The 19,087-nt window shown below is 35.5% G+C and overlaps 1 protein-coding gene across 6 annotated transcripts in view; it reads right to left on the bottom strand.

Moving 5' to 3' along the window:
* Positions 1-214: 214 nt before the first annotated feature.
* Positions 215-19,087, bottom strand: part of NOL4 (nucleolar protein 4) — a 290,369-nt gene continuing 271,496 nt past the window's right edge. For all 6 annotated transcript variants that reach the window (XM_028525063.2, XM_028525061.2, XM_036009175.1 and 3 more), the window contains one exon: positions 215-2,119. In XM_028525063.2, the coding sequence (XP_028380864.1) occupies positions 1,926-2,119 (194 nt within the window). In that variant the 3' untranslated portion in view covers positions 215-1,925. The remainder of the gene's footprint in view (positions 2,120-19,087) is intronic.

Here is a 19,087-nt window from a genome sequence, read left to right as displayed (position 1 = left end):
GCAAATTTACATTATCCCTTCTTGAAATAAATTATTAGACTGAATGTGGAGATTCTGGGGCACCTTAGAATATTCTTGAATACAAGTTTTGACTACCAATTTTGTGCTAAATGTAGGTACAAAATATTTCCTGCTTTAAAAGCAAAATGCTCAAAGTTAAGTATTACATAAGTATTACGTAATTCAGAAAATTTATAAGGTTTCACAATCATTATTTTAACACAGAAATATGTTTATTAAACCCAACAAAACAGAAAATTATACCAGCCCTCAAGTTTTAAATTTTCATTTAAATAGGCAAACTCTAAATCCACATCTTAAAAGATGTTTGTGCATCTATGTATTTCCAAAATACTCATATTTCAATAAGGTTTTCACATTATATTCACCAACAGTATCACAAATTTTTTTTTTGTTTTTTTTTGTTTACGTAACTGTAAGGAACGGTAATTCTAGAAACACTAGAAGAAAAAAGCATAGCAATGTCCACAGTTACAAGAAAAAGTGCACATTACTTGGTCACAATCACAGTCATTACTTGAAAAACTATATGTAACAAGTAGTTAAGAAATATCACTGATGCCTAAACTTATCAAAAACTGGATGACATAAATTTTACATGAAATAAGGCAAATTCAGGAATGCACAAAGAATTTGTAATCCAATCAAAGATAAACAACAGAAAAAAATTGTACAAGAAGCATGAACTGATGTATTTCTCCCTAAATATCTTAAAAATAGGCTTGCCTCAATGCCAAAGAAAACACCATTCATGTGTATCCAATGCTATAAAACCAGAAGGAAGGGCAAAGTGTGGGGAATAGGAGGGGCCAGTTCATTGCACTTTGCAGCTGCAGCCACTGAGAGTTCGTTACATCGTTTTTACCTAGAACTGTAAATCATACAAATCATATCAGGAGAGGCGATGGTCTTTTTGGAAACTATTTCTGAAATAGAGAAATGAAAATTAAACTACACGCGAGTGCAAATTTTCAGATTGTCACTTGCAACCTCTTAACATTCAGTCATCTACATCCAGGTGCTGCGAGAGGGATGCCTGTAAGACAGCAGCGGCAATCTGGGGTGAGCTGTGAGAAACCAAGGTGTGATATTTGCCCCCCAGTGGTATGTTTAATATTACAACACTCTGTGCTGAAAACCTATGGTAAAGCTGCAGTGTTGCGCGGGAGGCTTGAGATCAGAATGAGTGCAGAAATGCAGGCTCCTCTTGGAAGTAGTTCCTGATATGACGATTTAAAGAACGTAGGTGAGGATTTTTTTTTTTCCAGCATCAAGTGTTATTTTGTAGAAAGAATTTGGAAAGAGGAGAAGGAAGAGGGATGTGGAAAAGGTACTTACAGTAGTTTCTCAAAACAGTTTTCTTTTAGGACCTATGAAAAAGTTACCAAAGTAAAAATGACAATTTTGAATGAAAAACAAGTTTTCTTTTTATAAAAATTACATATATATATTTTTTAAAATACAAGATCCTTTTCATTGTAATATACTGTAGCAAGAAGAAATTTTGGCTTTTTGTTTTTTTTGCCAGATACTGCAGCTTTCAGTCCAATAAGTCAGTAGCAAATTCCACTAATATTTCAGTTGGATCTTGAACTATTCTGTGTACCACAAGCTTCTTCAGTTTCATCCTTGAATTAGGAATATACAGCCTTCTATGCCCCAGATAGTTACGGTGACACTAAAACAAAAAGCAGGCTGGACACAAAGTATCTCAAGTACTTCAGAGGTCAGAGTTCCTTTGAAACACCTTAACACATCACTTTACGGATCAAGGACAATGTGGCATAAGGGAATATTTCTCTTAAGACTGTGCAGTAAGACCAGAAGTATTTCTGCTGGGAAATCAAAATGTCATTAGTGGAAACTGCAAATTTAGACCTCAGTGAATAGGATCGTCGTTTGAGTCAGTTCTGTTGTAAAATAAGATTTTCCAGTTCATCTGCAGAACGCAATAAAAATGCAGCTGATTCTCGATATCCTGCCACAAGCTGTCTCACGGCATTGATTTCAGTCGGACTCAGCTGGGGTCTGGAGCTTGAACTGCTGGAGGTTCCTGAGCTAGTCGCCAACTGCCTCTTCATGCTGAGATCGGTGGGCCCTGGAAAAAATGATCACAAAATTAGAGACAGTTTTCGTTCTAGTACTCTGAACATGAGCATAAATTACTGTTGACTTAATTTATGTATTCTTTCATGAGAAGCTGCTGATACCTTTAACCAAATACATCTCTCAGAAAGACTAAGAAGCAACACTGATGCAAAACGAGCGGCTGGGTATTCTCTTAAGACTCCTTTAATTTCTGGCAATCATCTCTCATTGTGGAGTGACAGGAAAGACCTTCCCTTTAACATGTGCTTTTTAAAATAAAATCCAATTTTAAGTCTACCTATGTTTAGAGTTCAAATTTTAACTGGCACGATGTGGACATGAATCGGGTGCTTTTCCATATAATACCAATACTTTTTCTGTTAGGTTTACTATTAAAATTGTGGACATATCAGATTGAAGCTTTCTTTAGAAATGCACAGTCAGTAAATGAGTAGTACAAACACTGCCATGAAGAAACTGGACTTATGGCCGGAGACAGCTTTGGGTACTGTTGGCATCCCTTTCATGAGTATTTGTAGAAACATTCACGTATCAAAGCTTTTTTTCTTATATATATTTGAACCGAGTCTTAGGTTTGATTTTGACAACATTTTGTAAATTTTTCCTTAAAAATAATTTACACTTCCTCATTTCTTGTGTAAATACCACATCTTTATCCAGACACTGGTCAAAGGACATGTACGTTGTCTCCATGTCTTGGCCACCATGAATAATGCTGCAGTGAGCACAGAGTTGCATCGATGTTAATGAATCAAGGTTTTCAAAGTTTTGGGGTAGATACCCAGAAAAGGGATCACTGCCTCATATGGTAGCTCTATTCTTAATTTTTCTGAGGAACCACCATACTGCCTTCCATAGTGGTGGTCAGTTTACATTCCCATCAGAAGTGTATGAAGGTTCCCTTCCCTCCACATCCCCTCCAGCACAGTGTTATTTCTTGTCTTGCTTGCAGTAGGCATTCTAACAGGCTGGAGGTGGTAACATTGTGTTTTTCATGCTCATTTCCCTTGCAGCTAGTGAGCCTGAGCATGTTTTCATACCTGTGTGGGCCATCTGCATGTCCTCATACAAAAAGCATCAAGTCCTCTGCCCGTTTTATTGTTGGATTGATTTTTGTTGTTGTTGAGCTGTCTGAGTTCTTTGTATATTTTGGACATTAGCCTCTAATGAGAGGTATTGTTTGCCCTTTCATTTTGCTGATTTCTTTTTTTGCAGAGAAGCTTTTCAATTTGGTTTAGTCCCACTCATTTATTTCTGCTTTTACTTCCCTTGCATTTGGCATTGAGTTCACAAAAGCTCCTCTGAGACCAAGGCCCATAAGTTTAGTGCCTATGTTTTCTGTTTTATGTATTGAGTATTTAATTGTTTCAGGTCTTATATTAAAGCCTTTAATCCATTTTGAGCTAAGTTTTGTGTATGGTCCCACTGGCAGTCTAGCTGCATTCCCATTTTCCCAGCACCATTCACTGAAGAGGGTTTCCTTTCTCCATTGTGTTTTTGGCTCCTTCGCCAAAAGTAGTTTCCCATATGCATGGGGGTTTATTCCTGGGCTCTCAGTTCTAGTCCATTGGTCTGTGAATGAAGAGATATTGCCACTAGCAACAACATGAATAGATCTTGAGAGTATTATGCAAAGGGAATAAAAAAGGACAAAGAACCATGTGATTTCACTTATATGTGGATATAAACCAGAAAGCAATAAGTGAACAAACAAGTTCATAGGCAACAGTACAGTGGTTACCAGAGGGGAAGCGGGTGGGTGGAGAATGAAGAGGGTAGAGGAGGTAAAATATATGGTCATGGTAAGATACTAGACCCTGGGTGGTGAGCGTACAATGCAATATACAGATGTTGTATTTATACTTGAAATAACATTACATATAACATTATATATAATATATATTATTATAGAATATTATGTACGTTATATAATGTTATTAACTAATGTTCCCCCCAATTTAGATAAACTTAGATTTTAGAATCTTTAATTCAGACATTTGTATTAAGACATTTTACATCAATTAGTGTTGAATTAAGACTTCATTATATACCTAAGTGTTCATTGTTATAGTTCTTACCTTTCATTAATTGCTACAATTATTAAATTTGCAGTTAGTAATAAATGTAAAATCCTTGAATACAACACAACTAAGTACATAACTAAGGCCATGCTCAGAACTGTAATGATTCTCTAACTTGAAAGTATTTTAACAGACTTTTTTCTAAGCACATAACTTTTCAGATAATGGTATTCATTTCATGAACTAAACAATGGATGTTATTTTATCCTTCTAGTTCTCCTTGAGACGTGGAGATAGGTCAAGACCCAACCCCCTCCACCCTCCCTCCTGAAGGGGGAAGAGTTCTGTCAGCCAGGAGGCAGATGTCCCATGAGGGGGAAGTAGCTTCACTTGGAATCTAATTAGAGCAGAGACAAGACCAGCACACAAGGATCCTGACACCTGAGAGAAACGGGTGTCTACTTCTGCCACGGCCTTGCAGAGCTCTGATTATGGAGCAGGAGTTACTTCCACTTGTTCATTTTATAAAAGCATGATACTGACATAAGGAGTTGGAAGGGAGAGAGAGAGGGAAGTTATTACACCCACAAAGAGAAATTACCGCACGACCGTTCAAGCAAATCATTAACAGCAATTAGTTTATCTGGAAAGTTCTGAGTGATTTTAAAAGTGTTATGACATAACATGAACTACTTAACAAAATTTTTTTCTTGACATTCAGGAATCCCAGTACCAGTACAAATCTTCACAAAAGAAAATTGAAAGGATTTTCCTCTCAGCTGTGTATCTAGTATCTAGGTGCCTATTTCATTAGAAGGTGTAACATTTCCTGATGGTCTGGCTGCCAAGCCAAGTTGCTGATAGGTGCCCTTAACTGGACTTGAGAAAGGGTGGAACTGGGGCTCCAACTCTTTTTGGGATGAGAGAGATTGTGATTTTATCCTAGTAATAGTCATTCCTTGGTATCCATGGCGGACTAGTTCCCAAGACCCCTGAGGATACCAATGTATACGATGTTCAAGTCCCTTATATAAAACAGCATCATATTTGCATATAACCTACAAGTGTCCTTCCATACATTTCAAACCATCTCTAGGTTAATTAACACCTGATGAAATGTAAATGCTATGTAAATAATTGTTCTATTGTATTGTTTAGGAAATAATGACAAGGAAAATAGTCTGCACATGTTTTTACAGATGCAACCATTGTAGGCTTAACTTACACAGTGCATGTCAGCAACAACATAACTTTTTTGTCTTCAGATATTTACCATCTGGGCTGGTGAAATCTGCAGAAATGGGATCTGTACTGCAGTTTGTGGATTAATCTCCACCTCAACGGTATAAGCTTCCAAACTAAGACAGGGCTTCCACTTTTTAAGAAAGGTGACTTCATTATCTTGCTTTTGGCTCTGCAGGTTCAAGATTAAATAGATAAAACTGCAAGGAATTATTTTTGATGAGTGTTTATTCAAATCTGCAAAGTTACGAGGTTAGGTAGGGAAGCAAAAAACATAAACACCAATATTCACCAATGGACAAATTATTTAAGGTGCCTGCCAGCACTTCTCCTACGGGGGACTCACACTGTTTCCCTTGGAGCCTCTGAACAGTTGGGTGGGAAAAGTAGAGTGGGATGACTGGTCCCATTTTAAAGTATGAGACAATGAGTTCCAGACAGGTTCACGGGCTTGCCCACAGCCACGAGGAGATCCTGGCCCCTCCTCCGCACCACGGTGGCCCAGCTCAGATGAGATCTGAGTGGTTAGGTGGAGGTGCATGAGTGCCCACCCCACCCAGGAAGAGCAAGCAAATGTGTGGTGTGTGGGAACTAATGGGTGCTGGCTAGGGCCAGGTGGGAACCAGGCTCTTTATTTTAAATCACAATATTTCTATTGAAAAACGTTCAAGAGACTATAAGAGGCCCACAGGCCCAAAGATGTTTGGGTTTAATATATCATACTGAGGTGTGGCTGTTGGTTCCTTCATGGCTGAAGCCTCTGTTTGTTTGATCCTGGTCAATTACGAACCCCCAGTCATTCTTCTAGTTGTGCAGCAGTGATTTCCTCGGACTCCCAGCATTGTCTATAAGTGCCTATCCATCATGAATGAAGAAAATGCAATACCAGGAAGGATGACTGAATGTCCGTTAGTGTACTTCAACATCCTTCTTGCATTATTCTTTGAAACCAAGCCTTCCAGTGATCAGTTTGGGTACCTGAGATTATGCGCATCATTTGGTATTGGGTAACTCTGGACTGATAGTCAGTTTGGGAGTGTTCCTTCCTCTTCTGTTTGTTTTGTTTTGTTTTGTTTTTGTTTTGCAGGAGTTTGATAGAATTTACCAGTGAAACCATCTTGTCCTGTGCTTTTGTCGGGAGATTTTTGATTAATGATTCAATCTCCTTACTAGTAATCATCCTGTTAAGATTTTCTATTTCTTCATAATTCAGTCTTGGTAGGTTTTATGTTTTTAGGAATTTGTTCAGTTTCTTGTAGGTTGTCCAATTAGTTGCTGTGCGACTGTTCATAGTAGTCTCTCACAGCCCTGCGTGTCTTGGTGGCATCGCTTGTGACATGTCCTCTTCCCCACAAGGCTGCTTTCACAGTTTCACTCATCTTTTTGATTGTTTCATCTTGGTTTCATTTATTTCCACTCTGATCTTTCGTTCCTTCCTTCTACTAACTCTGGGTCTTGATCTTTTTCTATTCTTTGAGGTAAAAGTTAACTTGTTTGAGATTTTTTCCTGTTTTTTTAAGGGAGGTATTTATTACTATAAACTTTCCTCTTAGAAGTGTATTACAGATTAATTACTCACAATTGAAGGTTAATCTGGGAGACTTTCAAATGAACGGTGAGAAGAATTTGAAATATGACTATTTGTGCTCTTGCATCAAAGCCCAAAAAACCACTGCTGAGCCTGTAGTGTGTGCTCAGTAAATGTATCAACTAGAAATTTATACGGGAATGGAGATTTAACTTGTTGTTTTAACTTTGACAGCATGGGAAGTTTATTAAGCAGCCAGCCATTACTTGTGATCAAACAATGTTGATCATTAGCAAAATGACTTTAGGACAGCAAAAGATTCACATAAAAGTACTGTTTTGACTTGTAAGTTGATTAAATTCATCAAGAAACTGTCATTTCTGTAGCAAAATTTCCAAAGCCTTTCGCTGTTTGATAATAAAACTTGAGAACAGTTCTTGTTCAGAAAACAGTCACTTAGTCCTGACCTGAGAAAAACTTTATCATTAAGGCATCATACTGTTTTGTGGTAGTACAAATTAGGATATTCAGATTCTGTTTCTGAGAAAATTTCACAGAAGTGATGATGAAACTAATGAGGACAAATGAAGTAGAAGTAGGCACTGTTTCAACAACACATAATAGATTAAAAAATGTCCTCCTCCAAAGTCTATCTGCTGATAAATAGTTCAAGGAATAACCAAATGCCTTATATTTTAATAAACTTGGTAAATTTGTCCAAATAAGCCTATTTCTGTTTCACACTTCTTAGCCAATTCTACTTCATGCTGTACTGAATTTGTTAACTTTAAAAATATTTTCAGCCAGTTATTTCATTCATACTTTTAATAGATGCTAATTTTTCTGTCACTTCAAACTTACTGATTTCTTCAAATAAACAACAGTAGTATTAGTATCAGTAACAGCTCAATTTATGAAAAGACAAGGGAAAACACTTGAAATCAGCTGACTTGCTTTGACTATTGATATTGTCAATATCTCAATCTCTTCAACCCTTTAAACACTGTTTTTCATAATGCTAATAGTCAAACAAGTTTATCTCTGGACACATTCTCTCAGTGACTGCAATTAATTTAATGGACTCACCATCACTAAGTGAATGACTCGGCCTGCTTGACTAACACAAGAACCACCTGGAAGCTTACTTCAATTGCAGGGTCATTTGCACCTTTTATATATTGATCAGATGTTAAATATGATCAAATGTTAAATATCAGATATTAATATTTTCATACTTTTCTGCCAAAGGATAAAAACTGTTACTTTTCAGCACCTAGGCTACATTAGCTAGTGTACACATAGCATCTGACATAGGGCCTGGGTCACAGCAAAGACACATTACCAGAGTCAATGAGTTACCTTTGTGTTCACAAGTGATTGTAATACAATTTGCCTTTTTACTACTGTTCTGGATGAGAGGATTGCAGCAGCATCACAAATGAGCCAGGGTGCTTTTCATTTCCTTTCTTTTCCCCTCTCTGATATGTTTGTGTAAAATGAAGATTACCTAGTCCTTCAAGTAGGGTAAAACTCATCTGTAAACCATCTGGGTCTGATTTTTAAATGGATAGGTTTTGATAATGATGTAACTCATTTACTTATTAAACATACATTTGGAGTAGCTATTCCTTTTTTTAATCTACTGGTCAATTATATACTTATATATCTCTAAAGTTCCAGGTAAACTAGCATAAAGGTATTAATATTTTAATTCTTTTTTGAATTCTTATTTTATGCTTCCTTTCTCTTGTCAGATATTTTAAAATTCTTTTAAAATGTTTTTGACTTTAGAAAACAAAGAAGCAATACAGAAGACTATTTCATTTCTCCATTTCTCTTCTCTTTCTAACTTCTTGAGTTAAATTAGTAGCATATTAACTTTCAATTTTTTTCTAATGTGTACCAAAAACCACTTTTTCACAAATTAAATGTGTAGTATTTTGTCCTCATTAATTACAGGTATTTCTGAACACAGCACTATTACTATATTAATAATTCTTTGGTTGTCATCAATTGCTTAGGTAGTCAATATGTCTGCAAGAGCATATTAGGTGGTTGGGGGTAGGTTCTAGATATAACCAGATTTAATTTTAATTCATATACATTAATTTCTGAGAGAAATATGTTAAGTCAATGACTATAACTGTGGATATGCCGATTTCTTATGATTTTGTTAATTTGAACTTATATTATTGGGGCATTATAGTTTCTAGACAATTGTGATTTTCTAAAAATGATTCCCTTCATTATGAAGTAATAAGTCTTTCATGCTCCAAAGCTATTCTTGGAACAGTTTATGACATATATAAAAATTTACTTTTGAAAGATTGTTTTGCATGGGTCTGTTTATTTATTAGAGCTACATTTTACTTCTGCATCTACTTAAGAATCTGTCCTTTACCAAATAATGATCACAACAGAACAAGACACAGAGTGATCCCAGGCCTTCTATCAACACTGTCTTCAGGGATTTGAGTAAGAGATGATCAGAAGCTACAATTTAGTGGGAAAGTCTGTCTCCTCAAGGTCTTTGTCAAACAGAAGCCATTTTAAAACCCATTTAGGTCTACTGCAATTCTAATGACTGTGCTATCAAATACTTCTCTCCTCTTGACCTCATCATATTTATCCCTCTCCCCTTAATGAATGCTGATTAATTGACACTAGGCTACTGAGGAACAGGGTGTTTATCTATAAAGTATGTAAGGAGTTGCTGATCCAGGTATTCTATAGACATTTAAGAAAACACAGAAAACAAGACAGATCACTGTTAAGGCATGATGCAAGGAAAAAGGAGGAATAAATGGGTCACCCCCTATCTCCCCCAAGTTGTATCTTCTGTATAGAAAAAACGAAGGATCAAACACTGACATTGATCACAGGTTGAATTACCTATCATAATATAGTTCCATGTTGACTTTTAGCAATCTTTATAGTAATGTATTATAGTTTAAGGAAAACAAGTCGATATCTCACACACTTAAAAAATTATGATTGTCTTCAGATAATTGTAGCTGAGTCTTTATATATTTCAAATGTAAATCTCTTGGACCTTGCCTTTAGAAATTCATCTATTAAATTTTCCATTTATGAGGTCTTTATTTCATCTTTTTACTGCTATCGTGTTAATCCATTTATTTTTCTCATCTAAATGTACCTTATTCAAAGAGAAAAAAATATAAACATCTCAGCATTTTTGTTCTCATCAATTTTTCTACACAGTCAATTTAGAAAAGATTCATTTCCCACATTGGCCTTCCAATTTTTGTCTGCTTACGTTTGTTAATTTCTGGTACTCGGCTCTGTAAAGTGCCTGAGTTTAGTCAGTATGTGGCCTTTCCATTCAAATTTCAGTATTTTGTAGAGACTTGGTTAATCGTTCTGATAAACTGCAAGATGACCTAAAATTGTGAGTCACTGTCTCAGCAGCCTTAGAAATTCGTGAGGGGACTACAGCCTACTTTTGGCTTGTGAGAAAGGACATAGACATTGCAGTATAGAGAGAGGGGAGTTATTATTTAACTTTAGTTGAATCAAATATACTACATGAGAGCATAATGAATTATTGCATTGCTTATGGATTTACATATTCATATAGTTTTTTAAGTAACAGGAATCAATTCCTAAAAACAAAAGTATCCATTTATTGTTTTTCAGAGAGCTGAGGTAAAAATATCATTGCTTGGACTGTGGGCTTTTTTTTTTTTTTGGCCACTTTTAAAGTCTTACCTTTCCAACATTTTTCACAGATTAGTAGGAAGTGTAGTAGCAGGATCAACATAAGATTAAAAACCTCCAGAATGCCCTCAGTAAGGACTAGATATTTGTTTCATTTTTAAGGAATAAAAATTAAGCCATAATTATTAAGTGTGCTTAAATGTCAGTTGCAGAATATATCTATTCAGTCTATAAATATTTGAAGAAACTTTACAGATGTAAATTAAAACTATCCTGTGTTAAACCTACTAATACACTTGGACTTGGACATATTTCATCTCCAAATTATGAAGTCTCATTTAATATACAAACAGATACAGCATACAGTGATAAGATCATAAAACAAGCAAATGGAAAAGCTGAATTCAAGTCTTAATGTATAAACTTTCTAGATATGTGCACTGCGAATTTGGGCAATTCATCATTTACTTTACTCTGAGAGTGAAGTAAAATGTGACTGACAACTGCTGCCCTTGTCTACTTGTTAGGTTGTTGCAACAGGAGAAACCAAATTAAATTGTAAATGTTAAATGGTCCAGTAAATGTGAGATCTTATTATTCTTAAATGGGATCCTAACCTTAACTTCTCAGTAATACGAGAGGGTTCAGGGAAGTATTATTCACGTTAAAGTTTAAAGATTTATTTTATGTAAGTTGATATAACTCACTGTTACAGTCAAGATTATCCAGAGAAATAGAACAAACAGGGTGTGTGTAAAATAAAGGTAATAAGGAATTGCTCCGTCGGTTACAGAGCTGGGGAAGTCCCAATATCAGTAGTTGACGAGCTACATACCTAGGAAAGCTGATGGTGTAGTTGTAGTTGAAATCCTAAGGCCTGAGGAGAAGTGATGATACAAGTTACAGTCTGAAACCTGGCAGGTTCAAGGCCGAAGAACTGCTATTTTAGTTAAAGTCCAAAAGCAGGGAAATACCTAAATACCTACGTTCTAGCTGACAGTACTAGCTCCCTTGTTCTGTTCAGGGTTTTCATTTGATTGGACGAAGCCCACCAACACTGGAAAGAGCAATTTCCTTTATTTAGTATACCAGTTCAAATGTTAATGTCATTCAGAACACCCTCCCAGAGTAATGTTTGTCTAGATGTCTGGATACCTCATGGCCAGTCAAGTAGACACAAAAAATTAACCATCACAACTCTGCATCTTACTCCAGTAAATCACTTTTAGTGTTTTCAGATATCTAAAACATGTTTATCTATTATCAGATAAATGCCATAGTGTTGGGTTGGCCAAAAGGATTGTTCAGTTTGTTCTGTACAATGGCTGTAGTAGTGCTTACTTATCTTTAACTTCTTTTGAAACAATTCTATTAGATTGTATTGTGACAGCTGTCATATCAGTGTGCATTTTTTAAAACTTATCAAAATCGAATTTTTGTATATCTATTTAAAGAGAGAAGAAGGTACACATTTTTGGCATTATGCTTCATTATTTCAAGGAAGGTAAAAACAACTGAAACACAAATTTTGAAGTGTATGGAGAAGGTGCTGTGAATGATCAAATGTGTCAAAAGTGGTTTGCAAAGTTTCTTGGTACTATTGACATTTTGGACAAATAATGCTTAGCTGTGGGGCTGTCTTATGCATTAGATGTTTAGCAGCACCCTGGCCTCTACCCAATAGAAGCCAATAGTGGGAGATAGCCGACATACTCAAAATATCCAAATCAAAGTCTCTTATTTTATGGAAAAATCCATACAGACTTTTTGGCCAACCCAATACAAAAAGGGTTTAATAAAAGTTGCTTTCTGTTTGATATGCTTAAAGGTAAATAGGAATGATTTTAAATTCCCAGACACTGAACACACAGCCACACAGAGTATTTACACCTGAGTGATTAAAAATGTAGGATGACACCCACAGCAGAAATGCTGATGGCTCACGAGGCAAGACGTGTGAATTAGTGAAGTAATAACTGCTCTAAAATTGGGATTATTAAACCTTTTCTAAATGACTCATGTAACATTTTTTTTTTAAAGATTTTATTTATTTATTTTTTAGGGAGGGAAGTGGGGGAGAGAGAGAGAGAGAGAAGAGAAACATCAATGTGCGGTTGCTGGGGGTTATGGCCTGCAACCCAGAAATGTACCCTAGCTGGGAATCGAACCTGGGACACTTTGGTTCCCAGCCTGTGCTCAATCCACTGAGCTACGCCAGCCAGGGATAAATGACTCATGTAACATTTTAAGGTATGTTTCTATGGGACAATTTTGTAAAAATTTGTTCAAATTTGTATTTTGTAATAAAAATTCCTAACAAAATTTAAAAGAAATTGGGATTACTATTAATCAAGTTGATAGTTCATACAGCAATATTATAAAAATGCCACACTGACTCAGCTTGGTCATTATTAAGGTGTTAGATGATATTTAGAAAAACTCCTTATGATAGTGAAACATTATTCTGTTACAAAGAACAAAATTGGAGACTTTTTTGGTTTTAGCTACTTTCCAATAGTAATCTAAAAAATTTGTAGGTGTCTGTCAAATTTCTATTCATCTATTTTAAATTTCATAGGGTTCACTATAAGTAGATAATTATGGAAAGTTATAGGATATAGCATATATGGGATCCTATCAATGAGCTTATAAAATATATTTACAGAATTGGATATGATGTCAGCATCATGAAAAGGGGATAAGACCCTTTTGTATCTCCTTTTAAATGTATTTCACTGTCATCTATAATCCTAAAAAGCTTCCTCTGTTCAACACACTGATACCTAAAAATGGACATATTGGGATGATGGGAAAGGCAGGACAGAAACAGTGATTCCCCAGACACTAGAGCTGCACCCGTGGACCCAGGTAACATGGTTGCTGTGGAGGATGAGAAGGGCAGAGCAGCTCTGGGGCCTGAGAATCAGGCTTCATCCTCCCTACCTGGGGCCCAGCAGCCATAGTAACTGTCACAGCAACCTGTCTAGAAGGGGAGAAGGGGGAAAGGAGAATAGCGAGTGGCTGCCAGGCTGTGTCAGTGGTGCAGGAAGCAGCTGGAGATACCCGTTATTCTCCTACAAGATCCCATGTACTGAGGGGTGGGGAGAGGCAGGTAAGACCATCAAGGGGCATCAAAGGGACACAGTTGCTGCTGACTGTGCTTGGAACCTCAGCAAGAAGTCTTCCTGTGAGTGGCTGGGAGTACTTCAGCTGAGGATCTCTCCACTTTGGTCCATAGGCACCCCCAATGCACCAACTGCTGATTGCACACCTCTCCTCACTCAGCAGCCAGCTCCCCCCTTCATGCTCTTGAGTGTAACGTCAAGAGCAAGTCCAGTAAATGGAGAGCTATCATGAAAACAAAGATCTGTGGGCAAAGAAGAAACTACAAACTTGGACTACAGTGCAGAGAAAACCCCAAATACAACAGTAACAATAAAAGTATATCCCACTTGAAGGAAACTAGTAAAGATTTAATGAGGTGTCTGCAACTTGAAAAGTGTGAACAGGAACACAAAACTAAAAAAAAAAGTATGTAAAATCAAGATAACATGTCATCACCAAAAGGTAATAATTCTTTAATAATCAATCCCAAAGCATGACATTTTGTGACCTACCTGATAAAGAATTCAAAATAGCTGTTTTGAAGAAATTCAATAAACTTCAAGAAAATCCAAAAAGAGAACTTTATAAATTGAAGAGCTGAAGAATTCAGTGAATGAAATGAATATTGCAACAGAGAACATCTGTAGTTGAGTAGAACAAATGGGTAAGTCAGGACAGAAATTTTGCTATAACCCACTAAAAGCAGAAACAAGAATGGAGAGAGTGAATAAAGTCTACATGATCTTATATTTCATCAAAAGAATAGTCCAGAAGGGGAAGAGCAAAATTTATTTAAGGAAATAATACCTGAGGACTGAGAAATAATACCCAAATCTGGGAAAAGTTAGGCATCCAAGTTCACAAAGATATATTTTATTCTATTATCTCAATGCAAAAAGGAAATACTCTAAGACACATTACAGTGAAACCGGCAAAAATCAGTTCTAAAAGCAGACAGGGAAGATTGTAACATATAAAGAAAAATGCCCAGAAGGCTAGCAGCAGATTTCTCAGTGGAAACCCATATTGAAAGAAAAAAATGCCAGGCAAGAAAACTCTGTATGGCTAAGTTATCCTTTGGATATGAAGGAAAAACAAAAACTTCCCCAGATGAACAAAAACTAAGGGAGTTAATCACCATCACCCCTGATATGACATAAAAAGTGCTGAAATCAGGTCTTCAAGCTGAAAAGAGGTTGCTCAGTGACATGAAAACATACAAAATTATATAACACACTGGTAAAGGTAAATATATAGTCAGACTTAGAGAACTCTAAATCTGTAATATGATGTTAATGATCACTTATAATTACAGTACACTAATATTTTCCCTGAACACTCAACAAATGATAGTCTCAACAAATGTTGGGAAAACTAGTTAACCACATGCAGAAAAATGAAATTGTAAACCTATTTTACACCACTCACAAATTACCTTGAAATAGATACCATAAAACTCCTAGAAGAAAACAGGGAAGCACCTTAACACTGACTCAGGCAATAATTTTTTGAATGACACGATAAGGCACAAGCAAAAATCAACACTTAGGACTACATCCAACTAAAAGTTTCTGCAAAGCAAGAGAAAGTAACAGATGAAATGGCAAACTTTGAAATGAAAAAAAGATGTAAACTACATCCAGTAGGAGGTTGAGGTCCAAAATATGTAAAGAACTCAATAACAAAAACTAAACAATCTGATTACAAAATGGACAGAAACTAAATAGACATTTTTTTTTCCAAGGAGGACACCTAAATGGTGAACAGGTATATAAAAAGATATTCAATATCACTTATCATTAGGTCAAACCAGTGAGATATCAACACATAGAATAAGATCAAGAAGAAAAGAGGTAAGTGTTGGCAAAGATGTGGAGATAAGGGAACCCTTGTACAATGCTGGTAGAAATTTAAATTAGTGCAACCATTATGGTGAACAGTATGGAGGTTTCATTTAAAAATTAAAAATAGAACTACCATATTATCCAGCAATTCTATTTCTGGGTATATATACAAAGGAAATGAAAACAATGTTGGAGAGAGAGAAGTATTCCCATGCTGCAGAATTTTTTCCAATATCCAAAATATGGAAACAACTTGCGTGTCCACTGATGGATGAATGGAGAAAGTAGTTTCGGTATATACGTAAAATGAAACACTACCTAGCCATGAGCAATAAAGAAGTCCTGCTATTTGCAACAAAATGCATGGACCCTGAGGGCATTATGCAAAGTGAGACATCTGACAAAAAAGGACAAATACTGTATGATTTCACTTATATGTGGAATCTAAGAATCTCAAACTTATAGAAACATATTAGAGAATGATGGATACCTGGAGCTGGGGGTGGTAGAGTTGAGGATAGTTTGTGTGAATGTACAAACTTGTTAATAGCAGATAAGTAAGTCATAGAGAGCTGACACCGTGGATCTCAATTGTTTCCACCACAAAAAAAGAAATGGTATGTGACATGATAGAAGTATAAGCTAACGCTACAGTGGCAATATTGCAATATACAAACATATCAAATCAATACATTGTATACCTTAAAAAAACAGATTTATAAAAAGAATGTCCATATTCAATTTCAAATTATCAAACACTATAAATGAAAGAATGATCATGTAAAATACAAAGTATTTATGCTGAAAGATTCTTTTATAATTTTGTCAAAAATCTTGGGGGTAAAAATATAGATTCATATCATAGAAATTAATAAGGAAACAGCCTTAAATGACAAGTTAGGCCAGATGGATTTAACAGATATATGCAAAACATCTGTTCCAAAATCAACAGACTATGCATTCTTCTCTAGGATAGATCACATGTTAGTCCACAAAACAAATGTAATAAATTTAAGACTGAAACCATATTAAGCATTATTTCTGACCACAGTGGTATGACTAAAAATAAATTTCAAGAAGAAAACCCAAAAGTTCACAAACATGTAAAGGTTAAATAACATGATACCAAGCAACCACTGGATGAAAAATGAAATAAAGAGAAATCAAAAAATAGCTTGAGCCAAATGAAAATGGCAGTACAACATACAAAAACTTACAGAATGCAGCAGAATCAGTTTTAAGAGGTAATATAGCAATAAATGCCTACCTCAAGAAACTAGAAAAAGAGGAACAAATGAATCCCCAAGTTAGAAGAAGAAAGGTTGTAACAAAGATCAGAGTGGAAATTAATGTAATAGACACCAAAAAGTTGATTGAAAAGATCAATGAAACTGAGTTTTTTAAAAAGATAAACAATACTGACAAATCTTTGGCTAGAATCACCAGGAAAAAAATGGGAGGACTCAAATCAGAAACGAAAAGGGAGTCATTGCAACTGATACCACATAAATACCAAGGAGCGTAAGAAACTACTACAAACAACTATGCACTGACACACTGGACAGCCAAGAAGGAATGGGTAAATACTGGAAACACAACAGACTAAATTATGAAGAAATAGAAAAACTGGACAAAACCAATTACAATTAAAAAGATTCAATAATTCAAAACCTCCCCAAAAGAAAAAGCTTAGGACTCAACAATTTCAATGGTGAATTCTACCAAATATTTAAAAAATAATTAATACCAGTCCTTATAAAACTCTTCCAAAAAATAGAAGAGTTCAGAACACTTCTAAACTCATTTTTCAAGCCTAGCATTTCCATTATAAAAAACTAGACAAGGACACCACATGAAAACATTATAGTCCAATGTCCCTGCTAAACATCCTCAACAAAATATTAGCAAACCAAATTCAGCTATACAGGAAAAGGGTCATAAACCATGATCAAGTGGAATCTAGCTCAGGGATGCAAGGAGGGCTCAATACCCATAAATCAATATATGTGATATATCACATTAGCAAAATGAACAATAAAATCATATAATCATGTCTATTAATGCAGAAAGTTGACAAAAAAATTTACCATCCATTTATTTTTAAAAAACCTCTCAACAAAGTAAGTATATATGAAACATACCACAACATAACAAAAGCCATACATATTATGAGAGCCACAGCTTCCATAAATAAAAGGCCACCATACCCAATGGTGAAGAAAGCTGAAAACTTTCCTCTAAGTTCAGGCACAAGACAAGGATGCCCATTCTCTCACCACTTTATTCAACAGTGTATTCAAAGTGCTAGCCTGAGTAATTGGAAAAGAAAAGAAATAAAAGCCATCCAAATTGGAAAGTAAAACTTTCATTATTTGTGAAAAACAATATTATATATAGAAAACTCTAAAGACTCCTTTAAAAAATTGTTAGAAATAATAAATTCTATAAAGTTGGAGAATACAAAACTAATGTAAGAAAATGTGCTCCATATTTGTATATTAATAACAATTTCTCAAAAAGAGAAATTAAGAAAATCCCATTTAAAATTGTATCAGCCTTGGTTGGTGTGGCTCAGTGGACTGAGTGCTGGCCTGCAAAGAAAAGGTCACTGGTTCTATTCCCAGTCAGGCTACATGCCTGGGCTGCAGGCCAGGTCCTTGATTGGGGGCTACTGAGAGGCAACACAAGGGATTTTTCTCTCCCTCTTTTTCTCCCTAAAAATAAATAAAATCTTTTAAAAATAAAAATAAAATAGTATGAAAACAATACCTAGAAATAAATTTAACCAGAGATGAAAAAGACTTACAAACAGAAAACTATAAGATGCTGATGAAAGAAATTCAGTAAGACAAATAAAAGGAAAGATATTCTGTGCTCATGGATTAGAATAATATTGTTAAAATATCCATAATATCTAAAGCAACGTGCAGATGCAATGTAATCCCTGTCAAAATTCCAATGACATTTTTCATCCAAATAAAACAAGCCTAAAATTTCTGTTGGTACCACACACACCCAAATAACCGAAGCAATCTAGAGAAAGAACAAAGCCAGGGGCAACATGCCTCTGATTTCAAACTGTATTACAGAACTACAGTAATCAAAGCAGTATGGTATTGGCATAAAAGAATGTGCATAGATTAATGGAGCAGAAAAGAAAGCCTATCAATAAACCCATGCATAATATGGTCAATTAATTTATGACAAAGGGGCCAAGCATATACAACAAGAAAAAGTCTCTTTAATAAATGGTGTTGGGAAAAGTGGCCAGCCGCATGCAAAAGAATGAAACTGATTACTATTTTACACCACACACAAAAATTAACTGAAGATGAAGACTTGAATAAAACCTGAAACCATAAAACCCCTAGAAGAAAATACAGGCAGGAAAGCTATTTGACATTGGTCTTGTTGATGACTTTTGGATGTGACAGCAAAAACAAAGTTAACAAAGAAAAATAAAAGAAGTGGGACTACACACAGCTAAAAACTACTTCATAGCAAAGACAGCCATCAACAAAATGAAAGGCAACCTTCTG

The sequence above is a fragment of the Phyllostomus discolor genome, chromosome 9 (genome assembly GCF_004126475.2).
Source record: "Phyllostomus discolor isolate MPI-MPIP mPhyDis1 chromosome 9, mPhyDis1.pri.v3, whole genome shotgun sequence".
Classification (NCBI taxonomy): Eukaryota; Metazoa; Chordata; class Mammalia; order Chiroptera; family Phyllostomidae; genus Phyllostomus; species Phyllostomus discolor.
The sequence above is the reverse complement of the archived record's forward strand: the minus strand, read 5'-3'. Positions and strand labels throughout refer to the sequence as shown.